The 19,139-nt window shown below is 44.5% G+C and overlaps 1 protein-coding gene across 1 annotated transcript in view; it reads left to right on the top strand.

The window, feature by feature from the left end:
• sspo (SCO-spondin) overlaps positions 1-19,139 on the top strand; it is a 69,504-nt gene that overhangs the window by 13,531 nt on the left and 36,834 nt on the right. Inside the window, exons 27-72 of the mRNA XM_070928572.1 lie at positions 9-218; positions 1,039-1,244; positions 1,473-1,587; positions 1,896-2,017; positions 2,185-2,364; positions 2,448-2,681; positions 2,835-2,957; positions 3,263-3,360; positions 3,718-3,949; positions 4,085-4,237; positions 4,888-5,025; positions 5,139-5,321; positions 5,437-5,587; positions 5,955-6,114; positions 7,364-7,412; positions 8,067-8,168; positions 8,313-8,440; positions 8,719-8,839; positions 8,983-9,110; positions 9,218-9,359; positions 9,444-9,614; positions 9,847-10,027; positions 10,231-10,306; positions 10,775-10,796; positions 10,983-11,103; positions 11,195-11,408; positions 11,592-11,733; positions 11,911-12,087; positions 12,284-12,478; positions 12,809-12,964; positions 13,199-13,357; positions 13,461-13,625; positions 13,710-13,901; positions 14,082-14,204; positions 14,830-14,959; positions 15,259-15,384; positions 15,804-15,895; positions 16,313-16,516; positions 16,637-16,807; positions 16,994-17,249; positions 17,446-17,492; positions 17,634-17,804; positions 17,897-18,031; positions 18,609-18,745; positions 18,840-18,934; positions 19,051-19,100. Of these exons, the coding sequence (XP_070784673.1) occupies positions 9-218; positions 1,039-1,244; positions 1,473-1,587; positions 1,896-2,017; positions 2,185-2,364; positions 2,448-2,681; positions 2,835-2,957; positions 3,263-3,360; positions 3,718-3,949; positions 4,085-4,237; positions 4,888-5,025; positions 5,139-5,321; positions 5,437-5,587; positions 5,955-6,114; positions 7,364-7,412; positions 8,067-8,168; positions 8,313-8,440; positions 8,719-8,839; positions 8,983-9,110; positions 9,218-9,359; positions 9,444-9,614; positions 9,847-10,027; positions 10,231-10,306; positions 10,775-10,796; positions 10,983-11,103; positions 11,195-11,408; positions 11,592-11,733; positions 11,911-12,087; positions 12,284-12,478; positions 12,809-12,964; positions 13,199-13,357; positions 13,461-13,625; positions 13,710-13,901; positions 14,082-14,204; positions 14,830-14,959; positions 15,259-15,384; positions 15,804-15,895; positions 16,313-16,516; positions 16,637-16,807; positions 16,994-17,249; positions 17,446-17,492; positions 17,634-17,804; positions 17,897-18,031; positions 18,609-18,745; positions 18,840-18,934; positions 19,051-19,100 (6,683 nt within the window). The remainder of the gene's footprint in view (positions 1-8; positions 219-1,038; positions 1,245-1,472; positions 1,588-1,895; positions 2,018-2,184; positions 2,365-2,447; positions 2,682-2,834; positions 2,958-3,262; positions 3,361-3,717; positions 3,950-4,084; positions 4,238-4,887; positions 5,026-5,138; positions 5,322-5,436; positions 5,588-5,954; positions 6,115-7,363; positions 7,413-8,066; positions 8,169-8,312; positions 8,441-8,718; positions 8,840-8,982; positions 9,111-9,217; positions 9,360-9,443; positions 9,615-9,846; positions 10,028-10,230; positions 10,307-10,774; positions 10,797-10,982; positions 11,104-11,194; positions 11,409-11,591; positions 11,734-11,910; positions 12,088-12,283; positions 12,479-12,808; positions 12,965-13,198; positions 13,358-13,460; positions 13,626-13,709; positions 13,902-14,081; positions 14,205-14,829; positions 14,960-15,258; positions 15,385-15,803; positions 15,896-16,312; positions 16,517-16,636; positions 16,808-16,993; positions 17,250-17,445; positions 17,493-17,633; positions 17,805-17,896; positions 18,032-18,608; positions 18,746-18,839; positions 18,935-19,050; positions 19,101-19,139) is intronic.

Genomic DNA, 19,139 nt, shown 5'->3' on the forward strand with positions numbered 1-19,139 from the left:
GTGTCCAGTTCCTGTGTGGATGGTGTTTGGCAGTGTGAGGGGGTGGCTTGCCCTCCTCCCTCCCCTCCCTGTCTGGAATCAGAGTTTACCTGTGCTTTGGGTCGCTGCATCCCCTCTCAGTGGGTGTGTGACAACGAGGATGACTGTGGCGATGGTTCAGATGAGGTCTGCCCATCCACCTGCTCCCCAGACCAATTCCGCTGTACCAGCACACCAAGGTAAATCCACACTCACCTTAGTTTATCACCAAGCACAATTTCTATGAGTGGAGATCAGGAAGACTGATAACCAAGGGATTAAGCTCAGCTACGATAAGTCAACCATAATGAGATCATAACCTCAAGCTTTTATCGGTGAATAGAGGCATTTTTTACAAGATAGAGTTGGCATTTGTAACCACACTAACGGATTAGCTCTTAGGACACCCTTCATGGAATGGATTCACATTAAATTGAGTTACAGTCATGGTCTCCAGAGGATGAATCCCAATTTCTTGGTGAACCATTAACTTTTCATCTAGTGCCACCAACAGGCCCAAGTTCGTCCAGTTTACTTTATCAAAGTGTACAAAATACTGATTGAATGCATGCAACCATGGGGTTAAAATGTTACAGTAAAATGCTAAATGTCATGTGCTAACATGTGGATAGTTAGACTGTTAAAAAAACATTCATACTGCTGGTGTGAGTGTTTTTTTTGTTGTTTGTTTGTTTGTTTGAAATGTGCTATGAAGCATAATGTTATCTGAATGTGGAGATGTGTTCAGGCATGCTGAGCAAAGCTTAGCATGTAATGTTCATCATGTGAGTGTAAGCATACGTGAGCATTTCAATTTGCATCTGTGTCCTCATTGCAAGCCTGTGTCACCATTTGTTCGCCCATCCAAAGGTTTTTTGAAGAGTAACAAGCATTACAGTCAGAGTTGCTAACATGGCTTCAAACACTTAGTCAGGTTTTTATTGTATATTTGAATATGTATTTGAAAGAGTCAGTCATATTTCCTTAAGTGAATAAAGTGACTTGACCCCAACCCTGCAGTGGACCATGTTTGAACCTGGCTCTACGTTGTGATGGCCATCCAGACTGTGCTGACCAATCAGATGAGGAGTTCTGTGGACCTGCCACCCCCGTGCCCCTGTGCCCACCCGGGGAGTTTAAGTGTGCCAGTGGCAAGTGTCTGCCAGCCAGCCGTGTCTGTGATGGACGGCTGGACTGTGGTTTCGCTGATGGGTCTGATGAGCAAGGTAAACCATCACAGCAGTATACTCCATACTCTTTCAAGGTGCTCTATTGAGCAAGATACTGTTATTTGCAGACTTTGTCATGCAAGGAGCAAATGTTGTCAAGCACTGCAGTCTTTTAACAATTTAGCATATTAGCAGAGCATATTATCATATTACCGTCTTGCTTTCTGTGTTTTTACACTTGGGCATATTGAAGAATTACTTTTCTATATGACCTCTACTGTCCAGACTGTGGTGTGGTGTGTGACGAAGGGGAATTCCTGTGTGCTGGAGGACGTTGCATTCTCTACCTCCACCGCTGTGATGGACATGATGACTGTGGGGACCTCAGTGATGAGAGGGGGTGCGTTTTCAGTTCTGCTGCATTTTGCTGTTTAGAACTGTCAATGGTGAAATGGAATTCATAAATATGCTTTGTGGAGTTTGTCCTGCTGAGGATGCAGACTTTCTTTCTTCATGAGTCCAGCTGACACTATCTAAATGTCGCCAATGTCACAGACCCTCAACAATATTTTAAGAAAGTCAGCCCATGCCTGTTCACAACATACAGAGTATACTGTCTTTTTGTTTTGTTTCATAGCATCACATCCAATGAATGATGGATTACATCACATGATGTCGTCATCATCTAAATGTTTTGGCTGGTTTTAGGTGTGTGTGTGCAGCAGGGGAGTTTCAGTGCCCTAGTGACCAGTGTGTGCCCGCAGACAGAGTGTGTGACGGACACAAAGACTGCTCCTCTGGAACAGATGAAGCTGTCTGTCCAAGTAAAGGTACAAATAATAATACAGCATTGGCTGTTCCATAACTCACATCCAAATAATATAAATATGTGTCAGCTATAAGTCAACAACATTTTTTTCCCGAAGCCATCCTGCACGGTTTCAATCAGTAATTAACTTTCATCCTGTGTGTGTGTGTGTGTGTGTGTGTGGGGCAGTGACCTGTGCTCCTGACCAGTTTGCCTGTAGTGACGCTACATGTGTCGCCACCACTAAGTTGTGTGATGGAACAACAGACTGTCCAGGTGGAGAAGATGAGAACAGAACCAACTGCTACAGTGTTACCATCACACCGTCACCCTCACCTTCACCCGTCGCCCCGACTATGCCCACTTCAGGTAATGATGGTCATGATTGAAAGATTTAGGAGGCGATTTTTTTCAGTGTTCAGTGTTTCTCTTAGACAGCCCTGTTTCTCCAGCTTGCAGGTCCTACGAGTTCAGCTGTGCCACTGGTGGGCAGTGTGTACCTCAGGCCTGGCGTTGTGATGGGGAAACAGACTGTATGGATGGTAGTGATGAGAAGCAGTGTACTGCCCCCTGTGGCCCTGGCCAGGTGCCTTGCCTCAGTGGGGACCAGTGTGTGGACTACCAGCAGCTCTGTGATGGGACCCCACACTGCAAGGATTCCTCAGACGAGAGTATCGACAACTGTGGTAAGTTACTGTAAATAAAAATATGAAGGCACAAAATGACAAGAATATGGGTTTTGAGCCTTTAAGGAAACCCTAGAGGTTATATCGTCAAGCCTTAAAAAGAGTTTAAAGATGTGTTAATGGACACTGACAATGATTCTGGCTGTCCACTAGGCTCTACTCGGATACCTCCCTGTACAGGCAGCTTCCCATGTGACAACCGCACCTGTGTGAACATGTCGCAAGTGTGCAACGGCGTCCCTGACTGTCCAAGGGGCGACGATGAGTTGGTGTGTGGTGAGTTCTCACGAGATAAGGAGAAGAAAGAGGTGAGAATGGAAGTGAGGATGGTTCGAGTGAAGAGATGGAGCAAGGGACTGCATGAGACCTGACAAAATGTTCAAAGAATGGAAGGATTGGAAATCAAAAAGGAATAAAGAAGAAATGAAGGAAGAGAAGCATAGAGAGAGAGAGAGAGAAATGAAGGAAGGAAACTTAAAGGCAGTGTACATCCCAGTCTCCCATATTCTCAAATTTGGTGGTGATGGATCTTGTAATCTCTAGTATGTTTAATAATATTTTTCAAATGTTATTCTGTCCAGATAAAACTGTCTCACCTGCGGCCCCTGGCAGTAGGAACACCACTGTCACCTGCCCTGAATTCACCTGTATGGATGGATCCTGTGTCCCCTTTAACATGGTAAGTCTACCGACCTAATGATGTCCACCACTATCAAACCAAACCTTATGCATTTAATTGGCAGTGGGTGATTGAATAGGAAGAAAAAGGATAGAATTCCCCCCTTTGTACGATGAAGTTAGAGGAAGTTTAGTTGTTGCATTGCATGGTTGCATCATCTTCCACTAGCCCTTTAGTTGTTCTTTTTGTAGTTGATTAAAAGTGATTACTTATAAAGATGAACAAAACATGAATCAGATATGGTGATATGGCCTAATTAACAGTCATCTTGGGTAGCCATCTGTATGCATCAAATGTAAGATATTTTGGCATTTCCTCACATTAATATATGTTCACTAACCCTGCACTATTACTTAGGTGTGTAACGGTGTGGTAGACTGCCCAGACTCCTCACTAGCACCACTTGGAGGCCCCACGGATGAGCAAGGCTGTAGAAGCTGGAGCTCCTGGGGTCCATGGAGCCCCTGCAGCACCTCCTGTGGTACAGGCTCCATGAGCCGGCAGAGAACCTGCCCTCAAGGAGACCCACTGCGCCACTGTCGGGGACAAGACTTCCAGAGGCAGCAATGCTTCAACACCACCTGTCCTGGTAAGGAGGTGGACATGAACTAAAAAATAAATATGCTTAAGAATAAACAGTCTCAAAGTCTTGTGTATGTTTGTATTGTTTAAATCAAATGTGTATTTGTTACTAAAATGTGATGCTCTCTCCTCCACCCTCCAGAGGACGGTCAGTGGCTGCCGTGGGTGAGCTGGTCGAACTGTTCCAGCAGTTGTGGTGGAGTGCAGGTCAGACACAGAGGCTGCATCCCTCCTCGCTACGGAGGCCAAGACTGTTCCCAGCTCCCTGGACCATCCAACCTAGCCATGGAGATCAGTAAGAGCTGTCTGTAAACTAAGGTTACGCAAAATGAATGATACTGAAGGTGTTGTTGGCTATAAATCCCTGGAAAGAAATGCCTCAGTCTTGTACAATAATTGAGGAAGAAAGTGATCCCTTTAAATGTTTGGTTCAACACGAAACCCCAAAAGGACAACATGTTGTCGACAGTTTTCACAAGGACTATTTTGTTGTTAGAAAGTAGTTCAAATTAAAACTTATTTTCCAGAGTAACCGGGACTCTGTTTCAGGAAAGATAAGTTGCTTTGGATTTTTTTAAATTGTAGTTTTTCATTGCTGTGAGCACCATGAACAAAATTCCATTCAGCTACATTGTATTGGGATGGAGGTGGAGATCTCACAAAGTAAACCATAACTATCTGCATGTCTTACCACTAGAGGTAAAAGAGAAAATATTTGGTTTTGTAATTCTAGTGTATTCATGGACTGAGAACATATGTTTTAGTCCTAATCACTCTGCGTGAATAAAGAAATTATAAAAAAAAATAACTCTTTAAAGGAGCTGTTATATTTTTAAATGGTTGCTTTCAAACTTTTTTGATGGTGGTGGTTCAAAATGCAAAATTTGTCTGATCAAAATGCATAGTAGCAAAGAGAGGTTTTTATCCCTCCCTGTCCCACTCCAGAGCGTTGTCCTGACGATGGATGTGCCAACACCAGCTGTCCCACTGGACTGGTGAGACACAGCTGTGCTCCCTGTCCAATGTCCTGTGCCCACATCAGCAGTGGGACAACCTGTGATTCAACAGCACCCTGCTCCCCAGGTCAGTCCGGAGGAATCTGGAAAATCTTGTGTTCTAAAAGAAATTGTTGCTTCTTGCCATTTTGAAATTGCCATGTTCATTTTTACATTTCTCTCACCTTCAACTGACTTCAGGTTGTTGGTGTCCGGAGGGCCAGGTGATGAGCCATATGCAGCAGTGTGTGTTGCCTGAGGATTGTGTGTGTGAGGTGGCGGGTGTGCGCTACTGGCCGGGCCAGCAGATGAAGGTGGACTGTGAGATTTGTGTTTGTGAGAGAGGAAGGCCTCAGAGATGCCAGTCTAACCCAGACTGTTCAGGTGACTTGTTTCACTTCAAGATCAACATCAAATCCACAGTTCCATCTTTACCCACCCCCTGGGTATCATTCTTCAGTGTGAGCAGTCATACACAGTCAGCTTTGTCATATTGCAGTGCACTGTGGCTGGTCATCATGGTCTGATTGGGGAGAGTGCTTGGGGCCCTGTGGTGTTCAGAGTGTCCAGTGGTCGTTCCGCAGCCCAAACAACCCCACCAAGCACGGAGACGGGAGAACGTGTAGAGGAATTTACAGGAAAGCGCGTCGGTATGTAGCCCTCTCCTCATGGGACTGTTGACTTCTCTTACGGTTTCTACTACTCGACTGGACTGGATTATTCCGGAAATGTTGGGTGATCCCCCTGACCTTCTGACTTGTGCCTCTTTCATGTTCTCCACAAGATCTTATCAATGTTGTGCACATGATAACATTTATATGATACAACGATAATGATAATAATTTGCTATATTTGCATTTTCATGATCCCTCGAGGGTAAAACCTATTAGTTAAGTTAAGATGACAAACTGTATCCTCGGCGATAGTCTACAGTTTTTCTTTTTGTCTTTTTGTCTTAGTGTGTAACCCAAAGCATTTATGCATGCATTTACCATGTCTGTGTGTGTGGGTTTGCAGGTGCCAGACAGACCCCTGTGATGAGTGTGAGTACCAGGGTCAGTCCCATGCTGTGGGAGACAGATGGAGGTCAGACCACTGCCAGTTATGTCACTGTCTGCCCAACCTTACAGTGCAGTGTTCCCCCTACTGTCCGTACGCTTCCAGCGGATGCCCACAGGTAAGAGTATTATTGTTTGAGTGTATGTGCGTCATGTGCATTTACAGTATATGCTGCTCGAGTATGTGACATGTTTTCTGGAAATACGACCAGAATCAGAATCAGAATCAGCTTTATTGGCCAAGGAATTTGACTCGATAGATATACAGATAAAAACAAGGACAACAAATGTATACAATTCAAGTATTTCTGTAGATTGTAAACAATGCAAATAGAGCAAAGAAATAAATATTGAATGGATATGCATGACGTATATGTATACAGTATATGCATGTCTATATGTATACAGTATATGCATGACTATATGTATACAGTATATACAGCATTCATCAGAGTGATGGCCTGTGGAAAGAAACTGTTCTCGGGTCTGGTTGTTTTGGCATACAATGTTCTGTATTGCCTACCAGAGGGGAGAAGTTGGAACAGGTTGTGTCCAGGGTGTGATGGGTCTGCGGTCTACAGTTCCCGGCACATGTCCTTGGTAGCAGGCAGGATCACTTCTTTGTCGATAGCGAAAGGCTTCTTAGCCTTAGCATGGCTAGCCGCAGCAGCATTTGTAGAGGTGGTGGCTCTCAGGACTTTCTTGTGCCCCGCTTGCTCGCGTTTGTTTTGCCAAAAAAACTCAGCGCTTTTGTCTTTTAAGTGCAGGGTAGTTGGACTCAAAGTGCCGAAGCAGTTTTGAGGGCTTCATTGCCTCATTAGACACACACGGAGCAGGCTCTGCCTCTGCTGTCTCTGTTATTGTCATCGTTAGGTCTCCTTTAGGTTCCCTACCTCTCCTGAAGAAACTCTCAGGCGACGTTTGTTTTTTAGTTGCAACACACACATCTAGTTAGCGGGTGATGACTGACTGATGACCTCTGATGACCTGCGCGCATGTGTGTGTTGTGGGAGTGACACCTGTGAGGAGAGGTGCAGCACAGTCAGACTTTTCTGATCTTCCTCAGTGGGGAGGGGTGAGGGGGTGGCAGGGGGTACAGTCGGTTGGGTGATGTCTGAGTCGGAGCGGGTGAGGGGTGTGAATGTTTGCCTGTCAAACCTACAGTAAAACACATTCAGGTCGTCGGCCAGTTGATGGCTATCCATAGTGTGTTAAATATGTGACTGTGTGTGTTTCGATCTTATCTCATGTAAACAATCAAATCCACACATCCACTGCTCTGCTTTTTCCTCTACATAGCTGTGTCCCATAGCAACTCTACCATGCGTGTGACCAAGTCAAATGTTGAATGTTCGTTTGTTTGTGCAGGGCCAAAGTCTGGTGCCTGGAGAAGGAGACAGATGTTGTTACTGCCAAGGTAAAATCCTAACTGTTGTTCTGCTTTCTACACTGATTTAATGTCTCCCTGTTTAACGGTGAATGAAATGATTTGCATTCACCAATTATACACAACTAACTGCACTCCATGGCTACTAATGTGTAATGTCTGAGTGATCACTAATGTGAGAGATGACATTGATCCCAATAAATTATGATATTATAGATGTATGATGTTTTTTAGCCATACACACATACTCTGCCCTATTTGTCCCCCCATGGAGGGAGTGTTTTTATTTTCCTTGTTATCCTTATACATGAGGGGAACCCCTGCTTCCCTCTTCTTCTGACCACCGACCTATCTCACATGTTCAAAAGGTCATTACTGTAACTGTTAAAGAAAACTCAAAACAACAGAATGGTTAGTTGACAAGAGACACAACAGTTTGTCAAACACTACCTTAGGAGTAAAAAATTGAGATTGAGAGTTCATAGAAATAGCAAAGAGCAACGGTAGTAGTGTATTTTCATTTTTGTGTGAACTTAAGGACCCTTCTCTAAGGAGCTTTTGAAGATGAAAAGTGGATCCTCCTCATTTACTCCCTCAACAACAAAATTGTAGCACTTCAGTCCTGTTTATTGTTGCAAACATTGCGATAAAGTGTTCTCCGACATTAATCTTTCACATCTGTAGGAGGAAATGACACGATTCTTGTGACAATTAGCCCAATAAGTGTGACCTCCGAGCCAGCACCTGTGGAACCTCTGGTTCCCACATATCCACTTCATCCTGGAGGTGAGTGTCTTTTTCATATGATCAGCTGGTCGTGCAGTTCCACAGGTAGAGGTAGAGCACTTTAGCTTTTTTAGCATCCATGATTATTATCCAAGGGTTTATCTATTCAAATGTTCATGGACTCTCACCCCCTCCTCTGTTCAGATGAGTGTTGGGCTCCTCTGGGTGTTCAGTCTCTCCCGGCCTCCAGTTTCAGTGCCTCGTCACAGCAGACTGGTCACCCCCCAGAGGCAGGCCGCCTCCATGGGTGGGACCCTCATAGGGACCTGCAGGTACACCAAGCCTAATGATAGATTTAAACAATGCACAATTATTGGATGGATTGCCTTGGCATTTGGCACATTCAGGGTCTCCTGGGGATGAATCTGAATGTCACCAGCAGCATTATCCTTTTGGTTTTGAGTGAAATGTCTTGACATCTGTAGGATGGAGTGCCTTTTAAACTTTGGTACAGACATTCATGTCCCCCTCAAGATGAATTGTAATCTCTTTTCTTCCGGTGCCATCATCAGGTTTTTATTTGTCCAATATATATAACATTCATCTGCAGGGCTGGAGTCCAGAACCTGAGGAGTATAAGGACCTACCACAGCGGAGCCCTGAGGGACACACAAGCAACACACAAAGCCCCTACCTACAGATAGACCTGCTGAAACCATACAACATCACTGGTAAGCATTCATGCCTCAGAACACGTACAGATTGAAATGCTGATTTAGTGTACTGTGTACTAAAAGTGAATTCCTACATGAGATTATGTACTGTATGTCAGTAAAATTAATAAAATGCTTCCTATCTCTGTACCCTTCCGCAGGTTTGCTAACCCAGGGTGGTGGTGTGTTTGGCACCTTCGTGTCCAGCTTCTACCTCCAGTTTAGCCGGGATGGCAGACGGTGGTACACTTACAAAGAGCTCGTCACTGATGCCCGGCCCAGAGCCAAGGTGAGACATCAAACCAAGTCCATGTAACTTTCAGTCATATACATTGACGGCCCTTTGCCATTGCTTTTTCAGATCTTGAAATGAATGTATTACCGTTCTCCCTCCAGGTTTTTGGTGGTAACCATGATGATCGAGGGGTGGCAGAGACCCGACTGGACAGGATGGTGTTGGCTCAGTTTGTCCGCCTCCTGCCACACGACTTCCAGAACGGCATCTACCTTCGACTTGAGATCATGGGCTGTGGAGATGGTCAGTGGATGGTTTAATGCTGCTTTGCTGGTGTTACAGGATTTTGTATACAAAGTGTGATTCAAATGTTCTCCTCTCCTTCAGGTTACCACTGGTTGACTAGCCCAACTCCTCCTTCCCCAGTCTCCCCCGTAGGCGGCTGCAGAGAGAAGGAGTTCCAGTGTAAAAATGGTCGCTGTGTGCCGGCAGGTCCACTGGGAGTTGTCTGTGATGGGGTTAATGACTGCGGGGATGGATCAGATGAGGTGTACTGTGGTGAGCTTTCCAACCTAACACATTATTTATAGTATAAGAACCACGCAATTGTAAAGAGTTTTCTGGGATGTGGGGGACAAGAAACCAGCTTACACACTTATTAACTGCTAGCCATCTTTTGTCGAGCATTTGATGCTGGTCCTTCTTAGTTTTCTCTCATGGGCTTTATAAGTCACACAAACCAAAACTGAATATAGAAATAATTCTTACACTGACTATGACCAACATGCAGGTACGCAGCCATCCACTACAGCCACCAGTCCACGCAGCTGTCCTGCCGGTCAGTTCTCCTGCCCCCCACCAGGGGGCTGCATTGAGGCAGGGCAGCGTTGTGATGGGATCCCCCACTGCCCCAAAGGAGAGGATGAAAGCGGCTGCCATCCCCACAGCAACATCACTAGCCAGTCAGACAGGTGGAGGGCATTATTATTATTATTTGTAGCAGTGGTAATAGTTGTAGTATTTGATAAATCATGTTGTTGTTAATCCACTCCTGCATTCTGCGTCTTACTATTTGTCTCATCTCTATTTATCCAGCTCTTCTTTCATTCTTTCTTGGTGTTATAGAGTAATCAAGAGGGTATTTTCTCCTCTTTATTGATGTGCTCATTTACAGACCATACACACCCACCGCTGCTCCTTTAAGGACTCCATCCATGGCTGCTGTCACTCATCCTGCAGTAAAACCAACGGTAATTTGTCATCAGTTCCTCCAAATTCTACATTTCTTCGTCATTGGTGTTTATGCCTCTATATGTCCTAAATTTCACTTCTTTACTTTCCAATATAATCTAAATTTGAGAATAATGGATTAGCAAAGGTCCTACGACCTATATTACTAATGCAAGAACATGCTTTAGCAGTATAACAGAGAAAAAAGCATCGTTTTAGACAACGATTTATCAGTGTTGAGGAGTGATGCTGAAAAACGTGATCATCTTGAATTGTTTAACATATTAGAAAATGTAAATTTCATTCATTAAGATGATACATTTTATGAAATTCGTATATAAATACCCTACAGCTATAATTTATTATCTGCCCTATTTTCCCGCCCCTCCTTGAACTTGTTGCAGTTCTATTACCAGACCCAGAGATTACAGGTGTTAATATAGATATATGTTAGTATACCCTTAATTTATTTTCTAATGTATTCACAGGATGGTGGCCCAGGATATCGCGGTGAGTGTTAAATACAGTTCACATGGATTTATTTTTTGTGTACGGTTTGAGAACAGCAGCCTCTGTTCATTTCTAAAAAAATCCAAATATTGCTGAAGACCAAATGTTTTAATGTGTTGTGTTTGAAGTGCTCAGTTTGCCAAACTGGCTCTTTTGCATGGTATTCAAATGAATCATATTCTGCAGGCATCTGCTCCTCTCCCCTTGGACTGGAGGATGGGAGAATTCGATACGGTCAGCTGGCCTCATCCTCACATCGTGAGAACAACCCTGCTGATGCGGGACGACTAAACATCGTCCCCAACGTGTGAGTGATCTGATCTGATGCCCCTGGAGCATATAAAGCCAGAACATTTGGAGAATATAAAGCATAACTAACCATGCCATCTTCTGCGCAGTCAGGTTATGGAGCCTGGATGGAGCCCCTTGTCTACAGATCCCCAGCCATATTTTCAGGTGGACTTCCTGGAGCCCACATGGGTCTCAGGGGTGGTGACCCAGGGCAGTGAACGCATGTGGGGTTACCTCACTAAATACCGCCTGGCATTCGCCCTGCACAGCAGCCTCTTCACAGACTACACTGAGAATGGGAAGCCTGGTGACCCTATTAAGGTATTTGGAGTGATTTGGACATTTAGAGTCATATTTAAGTGTTGTCTGCGATTACATATATCCATGTATAATAAAGTGTTTCATCAATGTGTTCATGCATGGTAGAGAAAAAAGAAAAATCCAACACATTATTCTCATCATTACATGTGCTCATGTGGAAGTGTCCTCTTGGTTGTGGTGTAGGTGTTTGAGGTGCGGATGGTGGGCAGGACCCCCGTGACCCGCTGGCTCGGTCGGCTTGTCAGAGCCCGTTACCTGCGCATCATCCCTGTGGAGTTCAGACACACCTTCTACCTGCGTGTGGAGATCATCGGCTGCAGAGGAGGTGAGGAATTGGACTGCATGCACAGCTAAATGATAACAATCAAAATTCTCATGACCCAGTTCCTCTTGCATACTACCTCATCTCTGAGCTCATCTCTTTTACAGAACTAGTGCTGGGCTGTACCACCTGCTTCATATCAGTGTTAATATGAAACAACCTTTCCTTCTGCTCTTGTAGATGAGCTGGTGACTCCCAGCAGTGTGACCACATCAGCCTCTGGTGGTGGCAAAGTGACTGTGCAGAGCTGTAAGTCAGGCCAGTTTGCATGCCAGCACGGTGAAGAGTGCGTCTCTGTCTCTGTGCTTTGTGATGGTCGGCCGGACTGCAAGGACCACTCTGATGAGATCAGCTGTGGTGAGAGCTGAGCGATATTTGGTCTTATATATGTTTCATCTTCTTTCGAGTCATGCCACATCACCTATTTTTAGTCTCCTTATATGATTTTAATAAAATGGAAACGATTTACATTTGACAATTTAGTCAAGAAATATACAACACCTCCCTTTATCCATGTCTGTCTTTGTCTCTCTCTCCTCATTCTCTTCTTCAGGTACGGCTCCAACTAGAGGCTCTCCGGGGCTGCAGAACCAGACCAGCTCCTCGGGGAGACCAGGTTTCCATGGTGACAGTACGACAGGTGCCCCAGGCCTCCATACCACCAGGTCCCAAGGTGGCCTTCCTGGTGTGGCTAGCCCAGGGGTCACAGGTCAACCTGGACTTCAGAAGACAACAACCTCAAGGACAGGTACAATCGGCTGTTGATCAAATGTATTTTTCACTTGTTATCAGGTTTTTATCAGGAAATGAAACTCTTTTTTTTCCTTTTTGGTGTTTGCAATACATTTTTGATCAATTCTGTGTTTGTCCTAAATGATCAGGCCATTGGACTAGCAGACCATCTGTCTACCCAGGGGTTGCCACAGGTCAACCTGGACTGCATCACACCACAACCCTCAATACTGGGAGACCTGAATTGCTAACCACAAAAGGTGAGAGACTCAACAGCCTCGCTGGTTATCCTCCAACCAGACAGAATAGACATATGTTGTAACATCTATTTCATTTTCATTTACAGGCCCTTGGATCACTACAACCTCCCATGATGGTGGCCTACCCAGAGTGCTTTGCGTGGAGGGCCAGTTTGCATGCCGGTCATTTGGCTGTGTGGACTCGGCGCAGGTGTGTGATGGAAGACAGGACTGTTTGGACGGGTCAGATGAAGAACGCTGTGGTATGCATCAACAACCTGTCGGGGCAGAGAGTAAATGTAGAAATGTCGGTATTGATGATACTGGTACGATATTGAGGATGTATAGTTTCATGATGGACCTCACACAGATACAAAATATGATGTGAAGTGAAAGAAAATCTGTTCGAACAAATGATAATTGATGTGTTATTCCTGATAAAACTCAGCTGAATAAGTTGAATAAAGTTCTGTCATTGTATTCCCATGTCTTATCAGGCACCACAGCCAGACCAGTGGTGACTCCACAGGGCCCCCTGGTGCCCAGCCCTTGCTCTACCAAGCAATTCTCTTGTGACAGTGGGGAGTGCGTTCACCTGGACCGCAGATGTGACCTGCAGAAGGACTGTGTGGATGGATCGGATGAGAAAGACTGTGGTAAGATATATGCCCACCTCGGAAGTGGTAATGAGATGCAACGCAACAGGCAAATACGGATGCTTTTGTTACATAATTTTTCCTTACCTCTCCTCTCCTGCAGTGGACTGCATCATGTCCCCGTGGACAGCGTGGAGTGCATGCAGTGTGTCCTGTGGTCTGGGCTCCTTGTTCCGGCAGAGGGACATACTGAGGGAAGCTCTGCCGGGAGGGGCCTGTGGCGGAGCTCAGTTTGACAGTCGAGCCTGTTTCCCTCGAGCATGTCCAGGTCTGTTCTTTGAACATGATGTCAAAATAGGATGGCTCTTTCACGAGCACCCAGTATCTGATATAATGGTTATCTCCTTTACAGTTGATGGTCACTGGTCAGAGTGGACAGAGTGGTCGGAGTGCGACGCTCAGTGTGGAGGTGGTGTCAGGCAGAGGAACAGAACCTGCTCTGCACCTCCTCCCAAGAACGGTGGGCGGGACTGTGAGGGTATGACCCTGCAGAGCCAGAGCTGCAACAGCCAGCCCTGCATCAAAGACATCGGCACACAGACAGGTGACTCCTACTCTGTCAAACAGTAAACTGTTGTCGGTGTTTCAAGTCTTCAGTTATTCTCTTCTGGCGTGAGGATGGCAGTCCCAATACTCTTGCCTTGACCACCTTGATCATTGCATTGCTGCATGTGTAAGTCTGCAAACTGTCTGAATTATGTCTGTTCCCTGATTGGTTGTCCAGGCTGTGTCAACGGCATGGTGTTGGTGACTGAGGCAGACTGCCACGCTGGGAGGGTGGAGCCCTGTCCTCCTACCTGCTCACATCTCAGCTTGACCAGCAATTGCACTGCAGCATGTATACTGGGTAGGACACACAGGAGGTTGATGTCATTGTTTGCTTCATTATGTCACGTAGGCCATTTTGGGTATGTTTCTGAGACAGTGTCACCGTGAATGAATAGTTTAGAGTATTTGGATTTTTACATTGTACTGATTGTACAGTTGAACACTAGATATATTGCACTCGAGTGGGAAGTGCCTTGAAAAAAATGTAAATGGTCTCCTACCTTGAAGCACAAGACTTGTTGCACATAATAATAATTAATTAATTAAAGATAATAGTTATACATTTATAATAATTTCTCTTTTATATGCCTGTATAGCTTCAAATATGCAGAAAAGAAAATGTCGTTGAGATAATTGTTGAAACCGGTCTCTTGCTGTTCCACTTACATTCGGTTGAGTAAATATGAGCTCGAAATAATTTACTGGAAACCTCCAGTCAGACTGAGTGTTGTTTATGAATTGACTCCTGACTGTGATTCAGTGCGTTGGTAATTTCATACAAATTATTCAGACAATAATGCATTTTAAACATTTTTAAAAGCCACAAACCTGTATTGGAGCAATGTCGGGGATATTTTTGCTGGAACGATAGTAACTCACTGAGGCCCATTCACTGGTAGCTGAAATCATTCTGTCATTTTCAGGGTGTCGCTGTCCCGATGGTCTGTACCTTCAGGGTGGGCGATGTGTGAATGCCAGCCAGTGTGTCTGTCTCTGGGATGGTGAAACACTGCAGCCAGGACAGACGGTCAGCAGGGACCAGTGTACCACATGGTGAGAGACAGAGAACGCTTTAATTTTTTGCTTTGGAAGCGAGCCTGGTTTTCATAACTGATGGTATTTCTAAAATGATGACTAACTTAAATTTTGCTTAATAAATAACTCACTCACTAATTTCAGTTATGTTAAATTATTTTTAGTTTGTTTTTCATGTCATAAAACTGCTGTGTCTGCGGGGGGGGGGGGGGTCATATTTTTCAGTTGATGGAAAAAGTTCTTCACAGCAGTGTACTGTGTGTTGCTATTGATTAGAAGAAGAAAAAAAAAGCTAATGCGTATTTTTGCCCCATCAGTGTGTGCAGAGATGGACAAGTAACCTGTGACACCTCCAGTTGTGTGGCGACCTGTCTTTGGTCGACCTGGTCGTCATGGTCACCATGCGATGTAACCTGCGGTCTGGGGCTGCAGCAACGCTACAGGTGAGCCTGTTTTAATTTAATAGATTTGCTAAGCACCTAATTCTTTACTTATTCTGCACATATTTCCTCGGCTGTCTTTTGTACAGTCTAACAATACACATTGTAATACGGCAGAGCAGAGAAGAAGTGGAATACTATCAGTCATTTTAATGAATTCTGAGGAGGATATTAACCTTTTCTTCACCATACCGTTACACTCCTATTATGCAGTATAATTCCTATTTTTTTCATTGCTGTATTATTTACTGATTTGCTGTTGCAACAACCCACTTTCCCTTCAGGTGTTGTTACTGTAGGTTCATTCGAACTTTTATATCATGTCTCAATGCACTTGTTGTGGACTGATGGCTTTTTACTGCTCACACACCACGTATTAAATTTGGATCAGGAGTCTTAATGCCTTGACTTTGTCTCCTCAGGTCTCCAGTGAACCCAGCTGGAGCAGACAGAATACAGCCCTGTCCAGGAGACTCCTCAGAGGCCCGCCGCTGCTCCAGCCCCTGCCTCCCTGGTATACCAACTCACACAACAGGAACACTAATGCTGTTGCACTGTGGTTCTACCTTTGACAAGTCTAACTGAGATCAGTGATTTCTTTCACACACACAATCCTCTACATATAGGACCAAACTCTTGCACTAAAATGCATGTACATAATACATATATATATATATATATAGCCAACATTTTTAATAGCATGTGGGCTTCTCTGCACTTACCGTACATGTTGTATTGTAGTGAGCCTTGCAGTATAATAAAGCCAGTTTTATACAAGTGTAAAGAACACTTTCACGAGCAACAATTACAGTAAAACCTTTCTTCAAATACTTTAATGGTCAGTCTCAGGCCACTGTCCTCGTTTTTTGTAAATCATTTGCATACTCCTCACCGAAGGGTGATATGATGACCTTGTCCTCCTCTATTGCAGTGCTACCAGATGGAGTGTGGAGTAAATGGACCAGCTGGTCAGAGTGCACTAAGACATGTTTCAACCATGTAGATGACGTTGGAATCAGACAACGATTCCGCAGCTGCAACCAGACGCTCACACCCTTCAACCACACACACATGGACTCTGCCTGTGATGGAGAAAGCGAGGAGCAAGAGCCTTGTAACACTGTTCACTGTCCAGGTATTACAGATATAGGTGCACATGCACGCACAGAAACCACTATGTCCATAATCCCTTTGTGAATGATGTGTTAGTGTAAAGAAGAGGACTCAAAAGCTGAGTTTTGTTGTACACTTCCAGTGAATGGCGGCTGGTCAGCATGGTCACTGTGGTCTCAGTGTTCTTCAGAGTGTGACTCTGGTGTCCAAACAAGGGAGCGATTCTGCAGTTCACCCTCACCACAGCATGGGGGCAGCAGCTGTCCCGGGCCACACATACAGACAAGAGACTGCAACTCTCACCCCTGCTCAGGTATGGCATCATGTCAAGCTATGGAGGGCAATGGAATAACATGAGTGAATAATATTACTCTATAATAAAATTGTATTTCTGGTGTGTTTTTTTTACTGGATTGCATTACATTTTCAGCTCCAGTTATTTTATCCACCGCATTCAATTTTTTTTCTTTTTTTCTTTTTTCCATTTGTCTCCTCTCAGGTGTGTGTCCAGAGGGCATGGTGTACATGACAGTAGCAGAGTGTGAGGCTCACGGCGGTGCGTGTCCGCGGGTGTGTTTGGACATGACCTCCACAGAGGTGCAGTGTGCCACCGCCTGTTACGATGGCTGCTACTGCGCCCTGGGCTTCTACCTGCTGAACGGCAGATGTGTGCCTCTGGCACAGTGCCCGTGTTACCACCAGGGGGAACTGCACCCAGCAGGCGCCACCCTGCCTGTTGATGCCTGCAATAACTGGTACTGTTGGCCTGTGTCCAAAATGTTTTTATTGTAAAGTAGACAAAAAGACAGAATTTTTTTTTATATATATATATATATATATATATGAAAATGTCTATACATGGATGGTTGAATTTTGAATTAATATTTTGGGTGTTGGAATATATTGCCATTTCTTAAATCAAATGTCACTTGCATTGTGTGTCTCAAACAGTACCTGCATTAATGGAGAAATGGAGTGCGGAACAGCTCCCTGCCCTGGTGAGTGGCTTTACTATTAATTGCAGTTTTGAATGTACATCTCCCTCCCTGTCTCTTGCTGTCCTTAAGTCTTTTCTTCTCTCCCCATTTGCCTCCAATTCTCTCCTTCTTTCTCCGTCTTTTATCCTGTGTGTTTCTCAGTGGACTGCGGCTGGAGCAGCTGGACTCTGTGGAGCGCTTGCAGTCGTACATGTGATGTTGGTGTGAGAAGGCGGTATCGTTCGGGAACCAATCCTCCTCCAGCTTTTGGGGGTCGTCGCTGCAAAGGAGACAGAGTTGGGATTGATACCTGCAGCATTGAACCGTGCTTTGGTGAGGAGGAGTACTTGGTTGCTAATGTTAAAACGTACAGAAACATGTTTTGAAAGATGAAAGAAGTTAATCTTGTTGTGATGTGTCCGAAGGTGTAAAGGAACCATGGAGTGCGTGGTCAGAGTGCTCAGTGACGTGCGGAGGAGGTTACAGGACCCGAACCCGCGGGCCCATCCAAATCCACGGCACCGCTCAGCAGTTTAGCGCCTGTAACCTGCAGCCCTGTGGTACAGCAAGACCTACACTCCCATCTAACAACATTGTGATGTTTAATACCAGAATTGTATAAGTGGGTACTTTTCAAGAAGACGGCAGAATGTATTATACAACTTCTGTCACATTTTTATTGCATTATGTTTTTGCACAAGAAAACAACAATAAGAAGCCAGCAAGGAAAACAATTCAAGGTCTTAAACGTGCTTGAACAGAGTTACTGAAAATCATGGACAATTCATTGAAATGTTATTTCAATGGTTGGAACTACAAAAATCATAAATGGGAATGTTTATTATAATATATAAAATCCTACTCTGTGAAGCATGTGAAAAATGCTAGAAAAAATGCTGGAAGAGAAACAAAAAAGCTTTATGCATCAGTAACAGGATAACATCAGTATTTAAAGATTGATCTCATTGCCAGATTAATGCATGATACTGCACATACTGTTTTGGATTCAAGCATTTGCTAGCCAAAATATGTGTCATTTCGGTGCATGAATATACATATATTATACATATATTTATGTTTTTGATCACACTGAGAGGGTTTTCATTGACCTCTGCTTGGACTCTGTTGCTGTGTCAGGAGGTGGCAGGTCGTGTCCTCCAGGCCAGCAGTGGAAGCAGTGTGTGAGAGGAGCTGTGTCATGTACAGACCTCACAATGGACCTTAGCAGGAACTGCACACCCGGCTGCCAGTGTCCACATGGGACTGTCCAACAGGTGGGTGCGGTGGCTGAACACAAGCACACATATACATATATATATATATACAGTAGTACACAGCCATATTGTTGATGGTCCTTCATATTTCCAGGATGGTGTGTGTGTGCGGCAGTCTGACTGTCGCTGTGATGTGGATGGAGAGCAGTACAAACCTGGAGACGTTGTGCCCACAGACTGCAACAACTGGTCAGTAAAACTGACTTGAGCCATAATTAATTCAACTCCTTTCCACCGGCATGTGCGTCTGTTCATCAGTATATAAAGGAAAGATATGATTCTGATTTAACTTGTTTACTTTTCAGTACATGTGAAGCAGGGAGGCTGGTAAACTGCTCTCAAGTCAGCTGCAATGGTAGGCAAAAGTTCATTGAATTTATCTTCACAGCCAATA

The sequence above is a fragment of the Enoplosus armatus genome, chromosome 21 (genome assembly GCF_043641665.1).
Source record: "Enoplosus armatus isolate fEnoArm2 chromosome 21, fEnoArm2.hap1, whole genome shotgun sequence".
NCBI lineage: Eukaryota > Metazoa > Chordata > Actinopteri > Centrarchiformes > Enoplosidae > Enoplosus > Enoplosus armatus.